The sequence below is a fragment of the Pyrus communis genome, chromosome 7, assembly GCF_963583255.1.
Source record: "Pyrus communis chromosome 7, drPyrComm1.1, whole genome shotgun sequence".
In the NCBI taxonomy this organism is placed as follows: Eukaryota; Viridiplantae; Streptophyta; class Magnoliopsida; order Rosales; family Rosaceae; genus Pyrus; species Pyrus communis.
In genome coordinates this window covers 10,260,851-10,279,739 of record NC_084809.1, presented here as the reverse complement: position 1 = coordinate 10,279,739, position 18,889 = coordinate 10,260,851, and the positions used below count along the sequence as shown (strand labels likewise).

General features: G+C 35.2%; 1 protein-coding gene and 1 pseudogene across 1 annotated transcript; one reads left to right on the top strand and one right to left on the bottom strand.

Annotated features, from left to right (window-relative positions):
* Nucleotides 1-446: 446 nt before the first annotated feature.
* LOC137740532 (beta-amyrin synthase-like) lies at nt 447-9,786 on the bottom strand (annotated as a pseudogene).
* Nucleotides 9,787-15,217: 5,431 nt separating this feature from the next.
* On the top strand, nt 15,218-16,893 carry LOC137740531 (beta-amyrin synthase 1-like). The gene is made up of 5 exons (XM_068480378.1): nt 15,218-15,448; nt 15,817-15,873; nt 15,999-16,189; nt 16,285-16,463; nt 16,566-16,893. The coding sequence occupies exons 1-5, from the start codon at nt 15,218-15,220 to the stop codon at nt 16,580-16,582; spliced, it is 675 nt and encodes a 224-aa protein (XP_068336479.1). The 3' UTR covers nt 16,583-16,893.
* The last annotated feature ends 1,996 nt before the right edge of the window (nt 16,894-18,889 follow it).

Genomic DNA, 18,889 nt, shown 5'->3' with positions numbered 1-18,889 from the left:
CTTTCAAAATTTCAGGGCATTTTATTCTAAATTGTGAAAAATGCACTACCAGAACATTATCAATAAATTACTCAATCAGTATAAAAACACTAGAAATGCACTATAAAGACACTGACCAAAGGACTTTCAAAATGACACCTTGGTTATTTGAAAGTTTTCTCAAATTTATTGCATCTAATCATTTCAAGTCCTTCCATCTTATTTTTGTACGCAGTACATTCTTAACGACTTTGGCCTAAATTCTTGCAATACACCCTTGAGTAACATGTCTCACAATCTATATTCGTCCTATAATATTGTAATTTTAGTCATCTAATAAGAAAATAAAGAATCAAAAATATAGCCGGCAAAGATAGATTTTTATTTTATGTTATATTTTCAGTTTGAATAAGTATAATTTCATTGATTTCCAAATATGTAAATCTTGCTTCCTCATCTGATCGATACACATTTTGTATTATACATAATTTCAAGAACTGGCATTTATGCTTATTAAATGATGCTGCATGCAAGAGCTAAACAATACAGAAAGCCTAATTAGGCTTTGGAAGGCAATGGAACCCGCTTGCGGTGTTCTGCAAGAGCCCAAAGTGGGTAGATGTTTCTATAAGCTGCATAATGTAGCATGCAGTTCTTCATGAACACTCCAATGATTTTTTGCCATATATAATTAGTGATTGGATGTTATAAAACGTTGCAAGTAAAATTTGAGCATACGTACGCAACACGAAATGTTATTGTGTTTCATCTTTTTTATTGGTCAAGCTTCCAATGCAAGTAATGTTAGGGAAATATTTTTGTTTGGAATAGATGTTAGGGTAACCAAGATACCTGCTGAGGAAAATCACCATTTTCCATCTGAGAGTTTATTATCAACTTTGCAGCACGATGAAGAGGTGTGGGGTCTCTTTCCGCCTGTCCTGCATGAATCAAACCCATCATAGCCCAAGCTGTGTGTACTAAATTTGATCGGTTTCCTTCAAGAGGAACGTACTCCTGCATCACCCAACCACAGATTGAAATATTTTAATCTAAGACAATGAGATTAACTAAGAGACTTGGAGCTAGCTTCAAACATAATCCACCTCCCATATTTTACCTTTTATGGACATGAAAGGTAGCTCTCTCCCCAACCACCGTTCTCTTTCTGGATTGCGAGTAGAAAATTACTAGCCTTGCGTATAACTGCACAGTTGTTGAAAGTCTTGCCAGCAGCTGTTAACCCTCCAAGAGCAAACCAGGTACCATATGTGAAGCAAACTCCCCAGACTAAGGGTCGCCGTCGGCCGGAGCTGGGGAAGCTCTTTGCCCCTCCGTCGAAACCCAGGCCCTTTAGGCCGTCCTAAAACCTCGGGCCTTAGGCCCGTTCGAAAACCCAACCCAAAACCCTTTTTAAATTATTTTGTCTTTATTTCCTTAAAACACAAATACAAGCTGGCCAGGCCTAAAAGCCCAGCCCAATTAGAAACCTTGTGAACCCAGGCCCATGTGAGCAAACCAAGGCTTCAAGCCCTTTCAGTTAGGCCTTCGGGCCATGTGAGAACCAGGTCCTTCGGCCTGTTTACCTAAAACCCTAAACCCTTGGGCCTTAGAACCCAGGCCCTAAACCCGGTCCAACCCGAAGCCTAGACCCGTTTGACCTGGTCCGACCCGGAGTCATGACCCGTTAACTCTGACCGTTAACAATGTCGGCCAACATGTGCCTATCCTGGTATTTGAGAAATATCTAGATCGGGGCGTGTCAGCTAAACCACCATTCTTAGGGCTGGTTTGGTATTGCTGTGCTTTGAAAAAAAGTTACTTCTACTGTGCTGTGAGAATAAGTAGCTGTGAAATAAAGCAGCAGAGTGTTTGGTAAACTTTTTTGTAAAAGTGCTTTTGAAAAAAAAAAAGCAGTATTATAGTATTTGGTAAACTTTTACGTAAAACAGATGTGAAAAAAAAGCCGGTTTTTCAAAGCTGGGTTTTGCAGCTTCTTGTTTTTGGCTTTTTTTTCACCCAAAACTGTGAAAAAAAGCTGAAGCTGAATGTTTACCAAACACAAAAACAGCTCCCAGCTTTTTTTGATACCAGCTTTTTTCAGAATCACCTCAGTACCAAACCAGGCTTTACTCTACAATGAGCCATAAAATGAGATTTGTAATGAGTAGAGAGACCTAATAGACCGTGCGGTGAAGAACAAATGTCTTGAAATGCTACAAGTTTTTGAAGGTTTTTAAAGTAAGGCAGCATGCATTAGGTCCAAAATTTGATTATGGCAGGGAAACAAAATGCAACTCATACTCGTATATATGACTGACTGACATAATAGTTGTACCTGTAGGGAAATTAGGACATTGACAACATCGTATATAACTGCTCAGGTTCCATTTTTTCACCAACCAGCTCCGGTGGCATCATCGATAAAAGCAGGCAACACTGTACAGGGGATTATGGTGAAAAAAAATGGAAATAGCATTTAAGGTGGATAACTAAGTTGAAGTATTTGTTACCTTTAAACCCTCTGCATTGCAATCAGAAACTTGCCATCCATGGTCTTGATCAGAGAAAGTTCACAATCGTTTGGAAATGTGGCGGTGCATGCTTTTGAAGTCACCCGATGGATTGTCCTTAACCTTTACAATTCGATTACAAAAAAATCACTAGTGAGAACAAATTAATCAATGCACGTATACATTTCACAAAAAAAAAAAAAAAAAAAAAAAAAAAAAAAAAAAAGAGGAAAGTTCAGTTGACTAAATAAAAAACGAACCTGAGATTTCTTGACGAAGTCATGTCCTCTAGCGAGCGTAGGTGCACAGATTGGAAGCAAGCAAAGCTTGAATGGCAAAACTCTGCATGTATCCCACTGTCGACTGCCAAAACTCTGCATGTATTAAGAAAATGTATCACCTTATAATGTTTTCCAATGATTTAGAAGATTAACTTTTCAAACAGAAAAAAGGGTAGACAACAAATCATCGTATCATATACTGCATTAACAAAATGTGCACCAACTCGCATCTTCATCAAATCCTCGGCAACCCATAATGTTGTGATTGGCTCATATTATGAGTTGGCAACAATTTCATCTCAACCATGTGGAGTGCTAGCTACTTTCGGCTAAAGAAAGGGACAAAGAAAAAGGGGGACATCATTATGATGTCTAGCCCTTGATTTGTGGCTTTTACAAAGGCAAAGATTTGGCCTTGTGTGATGAGCCGAAAGAGAGAAGAGGAGAGAGAGAAGGCGGGGCCTTTTGTTTATATTAAGGCATTTGGTTATGCCTTTGTGAAGAGTGAAAGAGAGCATCCAAAGGGGAGAGCATTCGGCTCTCCCATGGAAAAGGTTGAACATGGGTTGAGAGAAAATCAAGAGAGCTAGAGTGAAAAGTATTCTAGTGAAAGAACTCTTGGGGTAGAGTGAGGCTCTTGGGAAAATTCTGTGAGTGGGTGTACAAGGGATATGAGATTGGGTTATGTCGATTTAACTCATGTATACTTGTACTGTTATTCTCATAGTGAAGAGCAATATCTCTCCGGGGACGTAGGCAGTTTTTTGCCGAACCTCGCAAATTTCTCTGTGTCTTTATTTTTTGTATTTTAAACTATTCAACTGTGGGTTTGTATGTTGGTGAAGATAATCAGCCAAGGCACAACAATTGGTATCAGAGCATCGTTGGGGGCTTTTGGTTCGTTGGAGGTCCAGATTTGTTGTTCACCATGGAATTTTCAGTTGAGCAGTTTAAAGGGAGAGGCGGTTTTGCTCTTGGTAAAGGAGAGTAATGGAAGCCTGAAGAAATGGAAGCCGTGTTTAGGGATGCTTGGATCAACTGCGAAAGTTGATGTTGAGGAAGAAGACAAAGGCCTCTTTCTTCTTACCTCACTTTCAGATTTGTACGAGAACCTTGTGAAACTTTACTGCAAGGAAAGAAACAGTAAGTTTGGAGCAGGTGCAAGCTTCTTTGGTGTGGAATGATACACACAAGAGACCATGGATGATGGTGGGCACAAGACTGCTTAAGCTATTCAAGGTTGAAATCGTGGAAGAAAATTGGAAAGAGGATCTAAGAGAGACAGCAGGTTCGAATCCGGTTCCGAAGGCAAGGGTCCACAGTGCTACTGGTGCAAGGCTGGGTTAGCAAGTTTGTGGTGGAAGACTTTGAGTATGCCCTCTAGGTACTCGAAGCAACACTTCTCCTGGTGATGTTTAGTCTCAAGTGTTGCAGGGGTTTTGCAGCAGGTGGAGCTATGGGATTCACAGGTGATGAGAAGGTCCTGAGGTAGGAGGAAGTGTGGGAATTTTGTCTGGCTCAATGGGTTGTTGCTAGAAATAGGCGCGCTGACAAGTTTCCAGGTTGCAGACAATGAAGAGGAGGAAAACCTGCTGGAGGAGACGAGGATGTGTTGAGATCCTGTCTGAAGCTAAATGGTGATTTTTAGCTTGCAGCAGCTGCACATGCATTGGCAGTAACTGAATCGGAACAAGACCAACGAGGTGGATTCAGAGTGTGCATGCAGGTACGTAAGGCCAATGGGCTTTGGTGATGGGTGCAAGGATTTTTGCATGGTGTATTCGCCAAGGTGGAGATTGTTGTGATTGGCTCATATTATGAGTTGGCAACAATTTCATCTCAACCATGTGGAGTGCTAGCTACTTTCAGCTAAAGAAAGGGACAAAGAAAAAGGGGGACATCATTATGATGTCTAGCCCTTGATTTGTGGCTTTTATAAAGGCAAAGATTTGGCCTTGTGGGATGAGCCGAAAGAGAGAAGAGGAGAGAGAGAAGGCGGGGCCTTTTGTTTATATTAAGGCATTTGGTTATGCCTTTGTGAAGAGTGAAAGAGAGCATCCAAGGGGGAGAGCATTCGGCTCTCCCATGGAAAAGGTTAAACATGGGTTGAGAGAAAATCAAGAGAGCTAGAGTGAAAAGTATTCTAGTGAAAGAACTCTTGGGGTAGAGTGAGGCTCTTGGGAAAATTCTGTGAGTGGGTGTACAAGGGATATGGGATTGGGTTATGTCGATTTAACTCATGTATACATGTACTGTTATTCTCATAGTGAAGAGCAATATCTCTCCGGGGACGTAGGCAGTTTTTTGCCGAACCTCGCAAATTTCTCTGTGTCTTTAATTCTTGTATTTTATTTTGTTCAACTGTGTGTGATTTTGGTGAGGTTGTAATCTGAATCTCAGTTCCGCACTAACGAACGGGCCAAGGCACAACACATAAATAATCTGGTATCCTGGCAAGATGCTTTTTAAAATAATCCCCATTTGGATCTTCAGCCCAACAAGCCAGCATGCATAAGACCTTTACCACACATCCAATTGTAATGTTTCTGCTGTTTTCATCTTCGTAATGAATATGCTCCATTGTTGCTTCGAGAGTCCTTTTCCTAATCAGCTTGTAAAATGGCCAGCGAGTAAGAAGAGGCTCCGTACATATGTACAGACTATCCCACAGAAAGTCCTGTATCCAAGGATGAGGGTAGTAGATGTCCTCCTGCATTCAAATTAGTGCAATCAGTTTATGTACCTAAACAAGAAAACATTATCTAATTAGATATCTTAATCAAGTTAAACTCACTTTAGCGCAGTGATGACGCACTCCCTCCAGTTGATTTCGTCACAAGGTTGAGCATAGAGTTCTTCCCTTAATTGTAGTATGAGAGGTGTGATTGGACCAACAAATCTTTTCCCATATAAATAGGACATAGGCATGTAACCCATGCTACAGTAGCATAACATTTTTGCTGCATTTGCATGATGTAGAAGAGATTAAAAAAGCAAACTATATATAGGTAGAGAGAGACTAATTAAATCTATCAACATGTTAAATATTGAATTATTTGTACTTGTGGAGTCCGGAATTGTGCTAACCTGGATGCATAGGAAGAAATAAAGGCAGAGTCTAAAACTCTGGGGGCATTGGGTTGCTTTCGGACCACTCAAACACACCAAGGTTCTCAAATGGCACCAGAACAGCAGCAACTAGTCGCATTATACTTCCAACGAAAGAAAGCCTCATTGCATGGATAGAGTAAATGCAATTTAGACACACACTGTCAAATATGGCTCGATCACTCTTCAATATACTGAAATAGTTAGGGTTATAAGTGATTTGGTGTACTATATGTAAAGTCATATTAATCTAGAGTTAAAAAGGAGGAACTCCACCTTTAGAAGATATAAGAGTAATATTTAATTCTAAAGTTTACTGAATCTTTCTCCACAGAACACAAATGCTAAAAGTTTAAAACAATTATTTGATTATGTATCAATGTATGCATTGGATACATATGGTATAATTTGCACCCCTACACTTGAAGTTAAATATGACATATAACATCTATCTTTTCCTTTTAGATTGCAACTCTAATCCAGACAAATCTTATTACATATAATAATAGGGGCCCACAACTATTATAGTGTATCAATAATTATGTTATCTAACATCATTGAAAGTTATACGATCTTTATACGTTGTCGATATTGCCCCGCCATCAATAGTAAATATTCTAAATAATTCAACCATACATTGCATAGATAAGGTATCAATATGCTGACGATTTGCTATAGTTATAGTGAACTTTAAGAACAACAGTTTACTGAAGCCTAATAAAAGCAATTGGTCTTAGTGCTGCAGATAGGCATACCGAAAGCCAAGTTTTACCCCAAGAGGGGATGTGGGTAACACTGACATGATCAAGAATCCACTTTCTAGCTCTTGCACAAGCATTGTCTTGGCCACCATCAGGTTCTTCTCCAAGAATATGTATACAAATGTAGTTGAGAGCTGTGCAGAACATGGTGATATGTCCTTCAATGTGTAATCCCCAACCACCATCTTGGTTCTGAAATATCCAACACATTAATTAGCATTATTATTCAGTATTTTCTTTTATACAAGCGGGACTTACTTCGAATGCAGAAGTGAAAACTCTAGGCCAACTTAACTGCAACCCTTGTTAGTAGTTTAACACAAATAAGCACATTTTTTAAAAATTATAATTTGATCCAATTTGTGTGGAAAAAATATCAAATATATATAATGTACCTGATGATAGTATATGTAATGCATAATTTCTTTTTGATGTTCTGCATGGAACATAGTATTAAGATGCTCTGTAATGTAAGTGCACATGACTTGCAAATTTTGAATAAAAAATTGAAAAAAATAATTACCAAAATTCCCAAAAATTTGAATTTAGGTAAAAACTCGAGAAAATATGCTATTTATTTTTAAGGCCCAAAACGGGAACATGGGATTGCAAATAAAGTATTTTCATAGTTGGTTTAAAAATGGAAAATGTTATGGCTTGAAAACAGATAGCACAAAGGTTTTGGATTTGTTTGATAAAAAGAGTTGTTATTTCTGGCTAGCAACCAGCAAGACAAATGCTGATATCATAGGTTTACGATCATCCCACGGGTTGCACATTTTTGAAAGTTGACATGAGGTTTAAACTTAGTCAAGGAGACAAACCTAAATTATTCCTTCAATTTTTGAAAGTCGACAACATTTTTTTTTCTTCCATGTACATTGGGTAATGCTAAAGAGATCATATATTTAAACTATATTTTGTAAATCATATGACATGTTCATTGATAACTATATTATTTCTTAAGTGTTGATTAACGTGTTTATTTTCTATTGGAGGCACATCACATGATTTTTAGGCTAAAAATTAATTTACCTAACATTGCTCATATACATTGGGATCAAAACACGACCTCATAAACTTTTAAGAAGTTGGAGTAAATTTATCCCTTAATATAAAGAATTTTTTTATGAAAGTTTTAACGAAACACTCCCGGTATTGTTCACTTTTAACGAAAAATTACTTTTTTACCTTTTCCTAGTACTTTTCATTACATCTTTAGTTGTCATTTTTCATTAAAATTAAAGTTTTTTTTTTTTTTTGACTTTTTGTTAGTTTTCCCTTTTTCTTTTATTTTTTTATTTTTTTATTAGCACATTACAAATTGTTGAATACACCATACTCAATATTTAATGTTAGATCCCACATCGCCCAGGGGAGTGAATCCTCTATTGTCACATCCCGGTCCGGGGCGGATCACTTCCTCGGCCCGCTCCACCACCGTAGCACGATATTGTCCGCTTTGGGCTTACCATTCCCTCACGGTTTTGTTTTTGGGAACTCACGAGCAACTTCCCAACGGGTCACCCATCACAGGATTGCTCGAGCCCCTTTCTCGCTTAACTTTGAAGTTCCTACGGAACTCGAAGCTAGTGAGCTCCCAAAAGGCCTCGTGCTAGGTAAAGATGGGAATATACATTTAATAATCACTCCCCTGGGCGATATGGGATGTCACATCTATGCTATATGTACATGCCCACCTCCATATAGCACGAGACTTTTTTAGAGCTCACTTGCTTCAGGGTTTCGTAGGAACTCCGAAGTTAAGCGAGTTCGCACGAGAACAATCCCAAGATGGGTGACTCTCTGGGAAGTTTTCGTGTGAGTTCCCATAAACAAAACCCTGAGGGTGTGGTAGGGCCCAAAGCGGTAGGGGCATAAAGCGAACAATATCGTGCTATAATAGAGTCAAGCTCAGGATGTGGTGGGGCCGGGGCTGGGATGTGACATTTAATGTTTAATGAATTGTATAAAATGACTATTCATGCCTTAAAAAGTTGGGAAAAAAAAACAATTATTTTCTTCCTACACCCCAAATCATTTAAAAAGATTTTGATTTTTTTTTCCGTTCTTTCCCTTATTACTCATTTTAGTTATTGTTAATTTAATTTGTATTATGTCTCTTGATCAACTGAAATGCATTAGTCATGAATTAAAGACTACGGCCCATATGGGTTTTGATGAACTCCTCGAACCGAAGTGATTTTTCACAGTACTGGAAAAGAAGAAGCAACAAATAAAATACAGTAGTCAAAACTGATATTTGGAGGTTGCAAATGTTTGTTTCCCTTCTCTCTTTTTTTCACAAAGTTTTATTAGAGATTGCAAATGTGCTGAAGACAGACTTTAAATTATTTTTTGGGGACAAGATGAACTTGATGTGGATTTTGGTATGGGGTGTATGGAATGTGCGGTGTGTGAGGGTAATTTTGATTTGTAAGTGTGGTGTATTAAGATAATATTTAGTTAAAATGTAAGTCTGAAATATTTTTAGTATGTGGGACATATTCAACAATATGTCGAGTGCTGAGAAAACAATCCAATATAAATGAGAGATTACAATGTATGAGAAAATAGAAATTAAATACTCACCAAAGGAGGAAGAAAAAACAACGGGCCAGCATTTTCAGCAGGCCGATGGCCATCACTAGCCTGCAAAGTTGAAAAGAAGTGGACAAACCTTCTCAATGAAGCTGTGGCCTTTCCATGTGTGATTTCCTCTCCATCCTCAACTTTAAATGAGGGAACTGTCTGTTTCAGGTTCTTCTCCCTTAGGAACTGCTAGTTAGTGAACACAGAATTAAAAGCGAATCTGATGAGAGGATTGAAGTGATGGTTAGAAGATGAGAGACTTTGGATGCGATACCTAACTATCAATGTTTATTGGTTGAAATCTTGTTCGTTTTTAGTTTTTTATCAAAGCCTTGACATTAATGTGATAATGTATTTCTATGTAAGTTATTATATATTTTTTAAATTAAAAAATTAAAATTCATAGTTGTTTATATTAATGAGTTTTTAAATAAAACCCATAATTTGTGGGATTAAATATATTAAAAGATAAAGTATACTCTCCAATATATTGTATATAGAAACATGAGTACAATCATCAAAACTAACCAAAAAATTATTGTACCAAAACATGGGTAAATTTTTCAAAACCATGGAAAAAAAAAGCTATTAGGCTTAATAACATTATTAAATTTCTTCGATTAAACTTGACAATGATACATTCTCAAATCAAAGAAATAAAATGTACCCATATAAGTTTAAAAAATGGATTAAAAAAACTTGAATGTATTTTATATTGAAAAATGGGTACATTTTATATATTTAAAAATGATAGATTTTACATATAACAAATTGATATATTTAAGAATGGGTATATTTAAGATTATATATATATATATATATATATATATATATTATATGAATGGATAGATTTAAATTTTAAAAATTAAAAATCTTAATTAATGGATACAAACTTATTCTAATTTATTTTTTTATTTTGAAAATGTTTTTTTTTTTTTTTTAACAATAGGCTAAACTTCATAGTAGACTACTAATAATGTGGTTCAAATTCGTTAGCAATAATTGAACCTAAGACCTCTCATTTATGAGTAAAGAGGAATATTGTTAGATTGTAGTACTAGGTGGCGAAAATGATTTGAATTGAAACTTAATTAGGAGTTTAATAAGGGAGTGAGTATTAAAACCCTAAAATCAATTAATAGTTTTTATTTTAAAAAATTATATAACTTACATGTAAATTCATAAGATCTTAGTCAATGAACATTAGTAACTAATGACCGAATACTAATTTTCCTTTAAAAAAATTATGATGAGATGTTATTACTAATTAAATTTTAATAAACCCTAAAAATTTATTGGTGTTGCCCATTAGATAGGAAAATGAAAACTTGCAAGTACTGGAAACAAGACTGACAAAAAAGTTCTATTTTTTATTTTTATTATGTTAATACTATTATTATTATTATTATTATTATTATTATTATTATTATTATTATTATTATTATTATTACAACAACTAGGGCTAGAAAAAATTCCTGAAAATCCCAAACCGTACCAAAATTTTTTTGAGACCAAACCGAAAAAATCCCAAAAATTCCGGTACACATCCCGAACCATTTGGTATGGGAATCGGTCTCACCATTTGACTTGTTTAGTAATCCCGAACCGAACCGAAGTTAGAATATATTGAGTTTAAACCCATATCTCACACTCTCTTTGCGTCTCATTCAACTCTTGAAGCAGCCACTAAGCCACCTCTCTCTCTATCAACCCTCCAACCCTTTTAGTCTTTCACTTGAGCTTGAAACTCTCCGCCCACCCAGTCGAGTCTCGACCTTCACTCTGTCTTTCTTTCTCTCTCTCTCTCTCTCTATCTCTCGTGACCTTCACTCTATCTCTCTCTCTCGACCTTCACTTACTCTCCACTGATTCACTGTGTGTGTGTGTGTCTGCAGATTGTGTATGTGTGTGAATTGCTTTCATACCAAATTGAAGTTCAGAATTGTTGTGCACTGTGTAGATTTGGAACAAGCAAAGTTGCAACATGGAAGTGCAAGCTATTTTTAATTGAATTGTGAAAATATTTCAGGAATTCCGACCCATCCCGAAAGACCGATAATATTTTGGAAATACCGAAATTTTGGTTTGGGATTGGTGTTCAAATTCCTGAAAATTTTCTGCTTGGGATTCGGGATCCCATTTTCGATTTGGGATTCCATATCAAACCACCCCTAATTACAATTTTTTGTGCACCCGCCAAACAAAGCTCCTTAATTTCAAGTCAAACTGGACTCCCCCTCAACCCAATAGCTCAAATGGGCTAGAGCCACTTTGGCATGCAATTGTAGCCAGTCCATAGGGCAAATGTCCACACTGGAGCTGCTCTAATAAGACCGAGAGGAGCCCGAAGGCCCAGTGTAAAACTTGCAAACCAAATACTAAGGATAATGCTAGTGGTTAAATAAAGAGATATTAGCGGGACTTTAAAAATAACAATCCTTTATAAAATCAAGGAAGAAAATACACTTGGGTAAAGTGTAAGATAACATTGAAGAATGCTAATAACAACTGCCAAATACTTTATATAAAAAATATTAGAGAGGAAAAATCAAAGTCAAAATCTTGAGTGCTATAATAAATACCATTAATCAATTAAGGAAACCCTTTGCAACAACTCCCAAGTTAATAAGTTTTAACGATGACTACTCTTTCTTAAGTAATAATTTCTCTCCACCTCAAATTATTTCAAGAGAAATACTAAGGTGACTCTCTCAAAATAGGGATTTTTTATGGACTCTCTAAAACCTCACAATTTAATGTTAATTTTCGAGTTAACCTTATAAAACGTTATGCTAAAAATATGAAATGGTAGGAAGTTCATGAAGATTCCACTTTTGAAAGAATCTTTTTAGCATTTCTCTTATTTCAATTGATATTCGACAGTGAAAAATGAAAGTCCAATACAAACAGATTAAGGGAAATGAATTTTGTGGCACATTTCTTTCATTTACTGCTCACCAACTTTTTTTTCTAGTCATTAGATTGAGGAAACATATAGAATGTAAGAAAAGAATATGCCAAAAATTACTTCCCATAGATCAAAAGTTAAAAGGGTCCAACGCTATTCACACATTTGTATCTTCTATGCATTTTTAAGTTAAGGGATATTGTTTGTATCGCTGGGATATTAGAGTACGTTGTGGTGCATTCAAGGAACACACTAGCATTAGGTCTGGTAATTTTTGACACAATTCGATAATTCGATCTGACACAACACGAAATTAACAGGTGTTCGGGTCGACACGATAACGAATCGGGTTGTTATCGGGTAACCTGATAAGCACCTGTTAAGATAACGGGTTGGTTCAAGTATACACATAGATAACACGATATACGATAAGCAAAATATTAATTTTATAATTTTATAACCCTAAAAAAAATATTATAATAATTATACATATATTAATTTAACAATTTTATACCCCTAAAAACTATAATATTATATATATATATATATATTAAATTAAATATTAAAAATTGGCTTAAATATAAATACCATTCAATTTCTTAAGTGTTATACGTACAAAATAAATAAATTTAAATCTACTTAATAAATACACACACACCATTAAACTTGATGGGATACAAATTCTATGAAACTAATTTGAACGATCCAACCGTCAAACTTGTTTGTATATGCATCGAGATCGCATCAGCAAAAAATCGAAAAAAAAAAACATTCAAAGATCAAGTAAGGGGACAAAACTTTTTGACGTTTATCAATGAAAAATCACAATTTAACGGTTATTTTAACTCCGATTTTGATGATTTTTTACAACTACACTCCTTGACCCTATACGAATACAATGAATGAACTCGATCTTCAATTTAAAATATTTACACTAGTGGATACCACAAAACTTAATGAAAGTATGAATAAACTCTTAAGTGTTAGTGAATATATCGTTTTGATGAGATACGCATTCTACAAAACTAATTTCAATGATCCAACCATCAAACTTGGTTGTACATGCTTCAAGATCGCGTACGCTAAAAATCACAAAAAACAAACATTCAAAGATCAAGTAACGGGACAAAACTTTTCAACGGTTATCAACAAAAAATCACAATTTAACGGTTACTTTAACTCCGATTTTGATGATTTTTTACAATTACACTCCTTGACCCTATATGAATACAATGAAAGAACTTGATTGTCAATTTAAAATATTTACACTAGTGGATGCCACAAAATCTTATGTTATACTTAATGAAAGTATAAACAAACTCCAAGTGTTAGTTAATCTATTATTTTGATGGGATACGCATTCTACGAAACTAGTTTCAACGATCCAACCGTCAAACATGTTTGTATATACTTCGAGATCGTATATGCCAAAAATTGAAAAAAACAAATATTCAAAGATCAAGTAATGGGAGAAAACTTTTCGATGGTTATCAATGAAAAATTAGGATTTAATGGTTATTTTAACTCCAATTTTGATGATTTTTTACAGCTACACTCCTTGACCCTATACGAATACATTGAATTAACTCGACCTTCAATTTAAAATATTTACACTAGTGGATACCACAAAATCTTATTTATACTTAATGAAAGTATGAATAAATTCTTAAGTGTTAGTGAATCTATTGTTTTGACGGGATGCGCATTCTACAAAATTAGTTTCAACGATCCAACCATCAAACATATTTGTATATACTTTGAAATTGCTTACGCCAAAAATTGCAAAAACAAACATTTAGAGATCAAGTAATGAGACAAAACTTTTCGACGGTTATCAATGAAAAATCACGATTTAACTGTTAGTTTAACTCCGATTTTGATGATTTTTTTATAGCTACACTCCTTAACCCTACGTGAATACAATGAATGAACTCGATCTTCAATTTAAAATATTTACACTAGTGGATACTACAAAATCTTATGTTATACTTAATGAAATTATGAATAAACTCTAAGTGTTAGTGAATCTATCATTTTGATGGGATACGCATTCTACAAAATTAATTTCAACGATCCAACTATCAAACATGTTTGTATATACTTCGAGATTGCATACGCCAAAAATTGCAAAAAACAAACATTCAGAGATCAAATAACGGGCGAAAAGTTTTCGACGGTTATCATTGAAAAATCACGATTTAACGGTTATTTTAACTCCAATTTTGATTATTTTTTACAGCCATACTCCTTGACCCTATGTGAATTCAATGAATGAACTCGATCTTCAATTTAAAATATTTACACTAGTGGATACTACAAAATATTATGTTATACTTAATGAAAGTATGAATAAACTCTTAAGTGTTAGTGAATCTATCGTTTTGGTGGGATACGCATTCTACGAAATTAATTTCAACGATCCAACCGTCAAACTTGTTTGTATATACTTTGAGATTGCATATGCTAAAAATCGCAAAAAACAAACATTCAAAAATCAAGTAAAGGGACAAAACTTTTCCAAGGTTATCAATGAAAAATCACGATTTAACGGTTATTTTAACTCCGATTTTGATGATTTTTTACAGCTACACTCCTTGACCCTATATGAATACAATGAATGAACTCGATCTTCAATTTAAAATATTTACACTAGTGGATACCACAAAATCTTATGTTATACTTAATGAAAGTATGAATAAACTCTTAAGTGTTAGTGAATCTATTGTTTTGATGGGATACGCATTCTACGAAATTAATTTTAACGATCCAACCATCAAACATGTTTGTATATACTTCGAGATCACATACGCCAAAAATTGCAAAAAACAAACATTCAGAGATCAAGTAATGAGACAAAACTTTTTTACGGTTATCAACGAAAAATCACGATTTAACGGTTATTTTAACTCCGATTTTGATGATTTTTTACAGCTACACTCATTGACCCTGTATGAATACAATGAATGAATTCGATCTTTAATTTAAAATATTTACCCTAGTGGATACAACAAAATCTTATGTTATACTTAATGAAAGTACAAATAAATTCTAAGTGTTAGTGAATCTATCGTTTTGATGAGATACGCATTCTACGAAATTAATTTTAACAATCCAACCGTCAAACTTGTTTATATATGTTTTAAGATCGCATACTCCAAAAATCGCAAAAAACAAACATTCAGAGATCAAGTAACAGGACAAAACATTTCAACGGTTATTAACAAAAAATCACGATTTAACGGTTATTTTAACTCTGATCAAGACCATGGATGGCAAGTTTCTGATTCCACTGCAGATGGTTTAAAGGTAACAAATACTTCAACTTAGTTATCCACCTTAAATGTTATTTCTATATTTCTCACTACAACACCCTCTACAGTGTTGCCTGCTTTTATCGATGATGCCACCAGAGATGGTTGGTGAAAAAACGGAACCTGAGAGGTTATATGATGCTGTCAATGTCATAATTTCCCTACAGGTGACAACTATTATGTCTGTCAGTCATATATATGAGTTTGAGTAGAATTTTGTTTACCTGCCGTAATCAAATTTGGATCTATGCATGGCTGCCTTACTTTAAAAACCTTTTAGCATTTCAAGACATTTGTTCTTCACTGCATGGTCTATCAGGTCTCTCTACTCATTAAAAATTTCATTTTTATGGCTCATTGTAGAGTAAGAATGGTGGTTTAGCGGCCTGGGAACCAGCAGGAGCAGCAGAATGGTTAGAAGTAAGAATTTTAAAGAATTGGAGTCATGTTGTTGAACTTAGTCTGATGCGTATGAAACTAAAGTTTTTTAAGGCGTTATTAATTAGTATACCTACTGGATATTCTCTCTTCTTTTTTCTCCCCAGTTGTTGAATCCTACAGAATTCTTCGCCGACATTGTGGTTGAGCATGAATATGTTGAATGTACTTCATCTGCAATTCAGGCGTTAGTTTTGTTTAAGAAGTTGTACCCTGGCCACAGGAAGAAAGAGATTGATCAATTTATTACCAATGCAGCACAGTACCTCGAAAATACACAAATGGCAGATGGTTCATGGTATATCATATTTTTAAATCAAAATTTGATTATATACATTTCTTTGATTAACAACTGGAGCAAAAAAAAGAACTTAGTTAAGAACATTTGCACAGGTACGGGAATTGGGGAGTTTGCTTCACATATGGTACCTGGTTTGCTCTTGGAGGGTTAACAGCTGCTGGCAAGACTTTCAACAATTGTGCAGTTATACGCAAAGCTATTAGGTTTTTTACTCACAATCCAGAAAGAGAACGGTGGTTGGGGAGAGAGCTACCTTTCATGTCCAAAAAAGGTAAAATATGGGAGGTGGATTATGTTTGAAGCTAGCTCCAAGTTTCTTAGTTAATCTCATTGTCTTAGACTAAAATATTTCACTCTGTGGTGGGTGATACAGGAGTATGTTCCTCTTGAAGGAAACCGATCAAATTTAGTACACACAGCTTGGGCTATGATGGGTTTAATTCATGCAGGACAGGCGGAAAGAGACCCCACACCTCTTCATCGTGCAGCAAATTTGATAATCAATTCACACATGGAAAATGGTGATTTTCCTCAGCAGGTATCTTGCTTACTGTAACATCTATTCCAACCAAAAATATTTCCCTTACATTACTTGCATTGCAAGCTTGACGAGCAAAAAAGATGAAACACAAAATAACATATTGTGTTACGTATACGTATGCTCCAATTTTTACTTGCAACGTTTTATAACTTCTAATCACTAATTATATATGGCAGGAAATCACTGGAGTGATCATGAAGAACTGCATGCTACATTATGCAGCTTATAGAAACATCCACCCACTGTGGGCTCTTGCAGAATACCGCAAAGCGGGTTCCATTGCCTTCCAAAGCCTAATTAGGCATTCTGTGCTCTTGCATGCAGCATAAATAGATCGGTTTCCCAGGAATTTAGGCAATAAATTTGTTAAGATTGTAACACGTACAAAAATAAGATGGAAGAACTTGAAAAATGATTATATGCAATAAATTTGAGAGAACTTTCAAATGACCCCAAAGTGTCATTTTGAAGGCTAGGTCTTTGTTTAGTGTCTTTATATTGCATTTCTATTTTTTTTTGCATTGATTGAGTAATTTATTGATAATGTTCCGTAATGTATTTTTTATACTAGAATAAAATGCTCCGAAACTTCGAAAGTCCCTCAAACATAAGGCAAATAATCAAAGAAACATAAAAGTTCTCATCCCTCGGTAACTTTCCGGAAATGCAAATAAAGTTGGCTTGAAGACTCAGATAAATAAAGAATGTCTTTTGAACATAATATGTGTGACATAATCAAATTATTTAGAGTTGCATACTCCGCCTTCTACACCCAAATTTAAATCCTATTATGATTTTAGGTTTCTACCTTTCACGTTTTTGAAATGAAATCCTCCACCAACAACATCAAAATTCAACCAGCCCCTAAAAACCCCTAGGTGCAAGAGAAAAAAAACCCAAAGAAAGAAAAACCTACCGCTGACCCCAACCCTTGGCCTTGGTATCAGCGGCAATCCTTTTTCATCCCTTCCTTCTCTTTCTTTTCATGTTTTAATAGTGGTCACTCTCTCACTTTTCAAGGAAGCCTTTGTGGTTGTAGTTGTGGTCTTCTGAGGAGGAGATCTTTTGTAGAGGTTATGACCTAATGCTTAATCCTAGATCTTAAAGCGAATTGTTTTTCAAGTCTAAGGTGGTAATTTTTGTGGTTTGTGCTCTTGGCAAGGATTATAATTAAGGAGAAAACTCGACGTTTGTTGGAAGTCACTCAAAGTAGGGTTTTTGTCAACGATTGCAACACTAAAGGGTGGTGAGGTCTTTCTTTCGTGGGGCCATTACAGTTGTTCGAGAAATTCACAATCATTTTTTCTTGTCGTTGCAAAGTCTTCAGATGATGGTAAATGTTTACCTTGTGTTTCTTGATGGTGTTAAGTCCGGCTCATCGTGTTTATGTCTTGAGCTTATTTGTTTTTGTTGGTTAGGTGTGGGTCTCCCATGATTGAGGAATCATACCTCTAAGAGTTTGTTTTATGTCGTGTGTTTTTTTTTTTTTTTGGTATTGTTTTAGTTGTGATTTCGTTGTCCTTGGGTTTTTTTTTTTTTTTTTTTTTTGGGCAAAGGACTATGATGACATCTTCATGATCTCTCATATTGCCGAATAAGTGTCGTATTTTGCAAGTTCATTAGAAAATGATATAAGGTTTTGTCTTCTTTAGTGCTATCATTCTTTTAGTTAGATGTGGTTATGTGGGGATAGGTTTTGTATTATCTTTTTGTTGTGTTTATAAGGTCCAATAGCCCAGTAGATAGGGTGTTGGGTTTCCATTCCTGCGTCTTGAGTTTAAAACTTCCCTCTTCCCTAAATTATTGTAATAATTTTAAACTCTCCCCTTTTTTTTAATAATAATAAGTTTATGAAAAAACCATGAAATGATTCTTAATAGATAATGTTTCTCATTTTATTTGATTAATGAAATAGTTGTTACCTGAAAAGATGAAATGCTTCAACAACTTGGAATGTGCTTGGCCAACTTGGGATGAGGCCAATCAAATCCATCCAACCAAGTCCTTATTATAGTACGACTCGGACTAACAAGAAGGGAAAATGGTCCAAGCCCTTATTAGATTGAGAACTGGCTTAGTAATAGACCTGATAATTTTTTACACGATCCATTAACACGACATAAAAATGATAAAATAACGAATTTTGGTTTAACTCG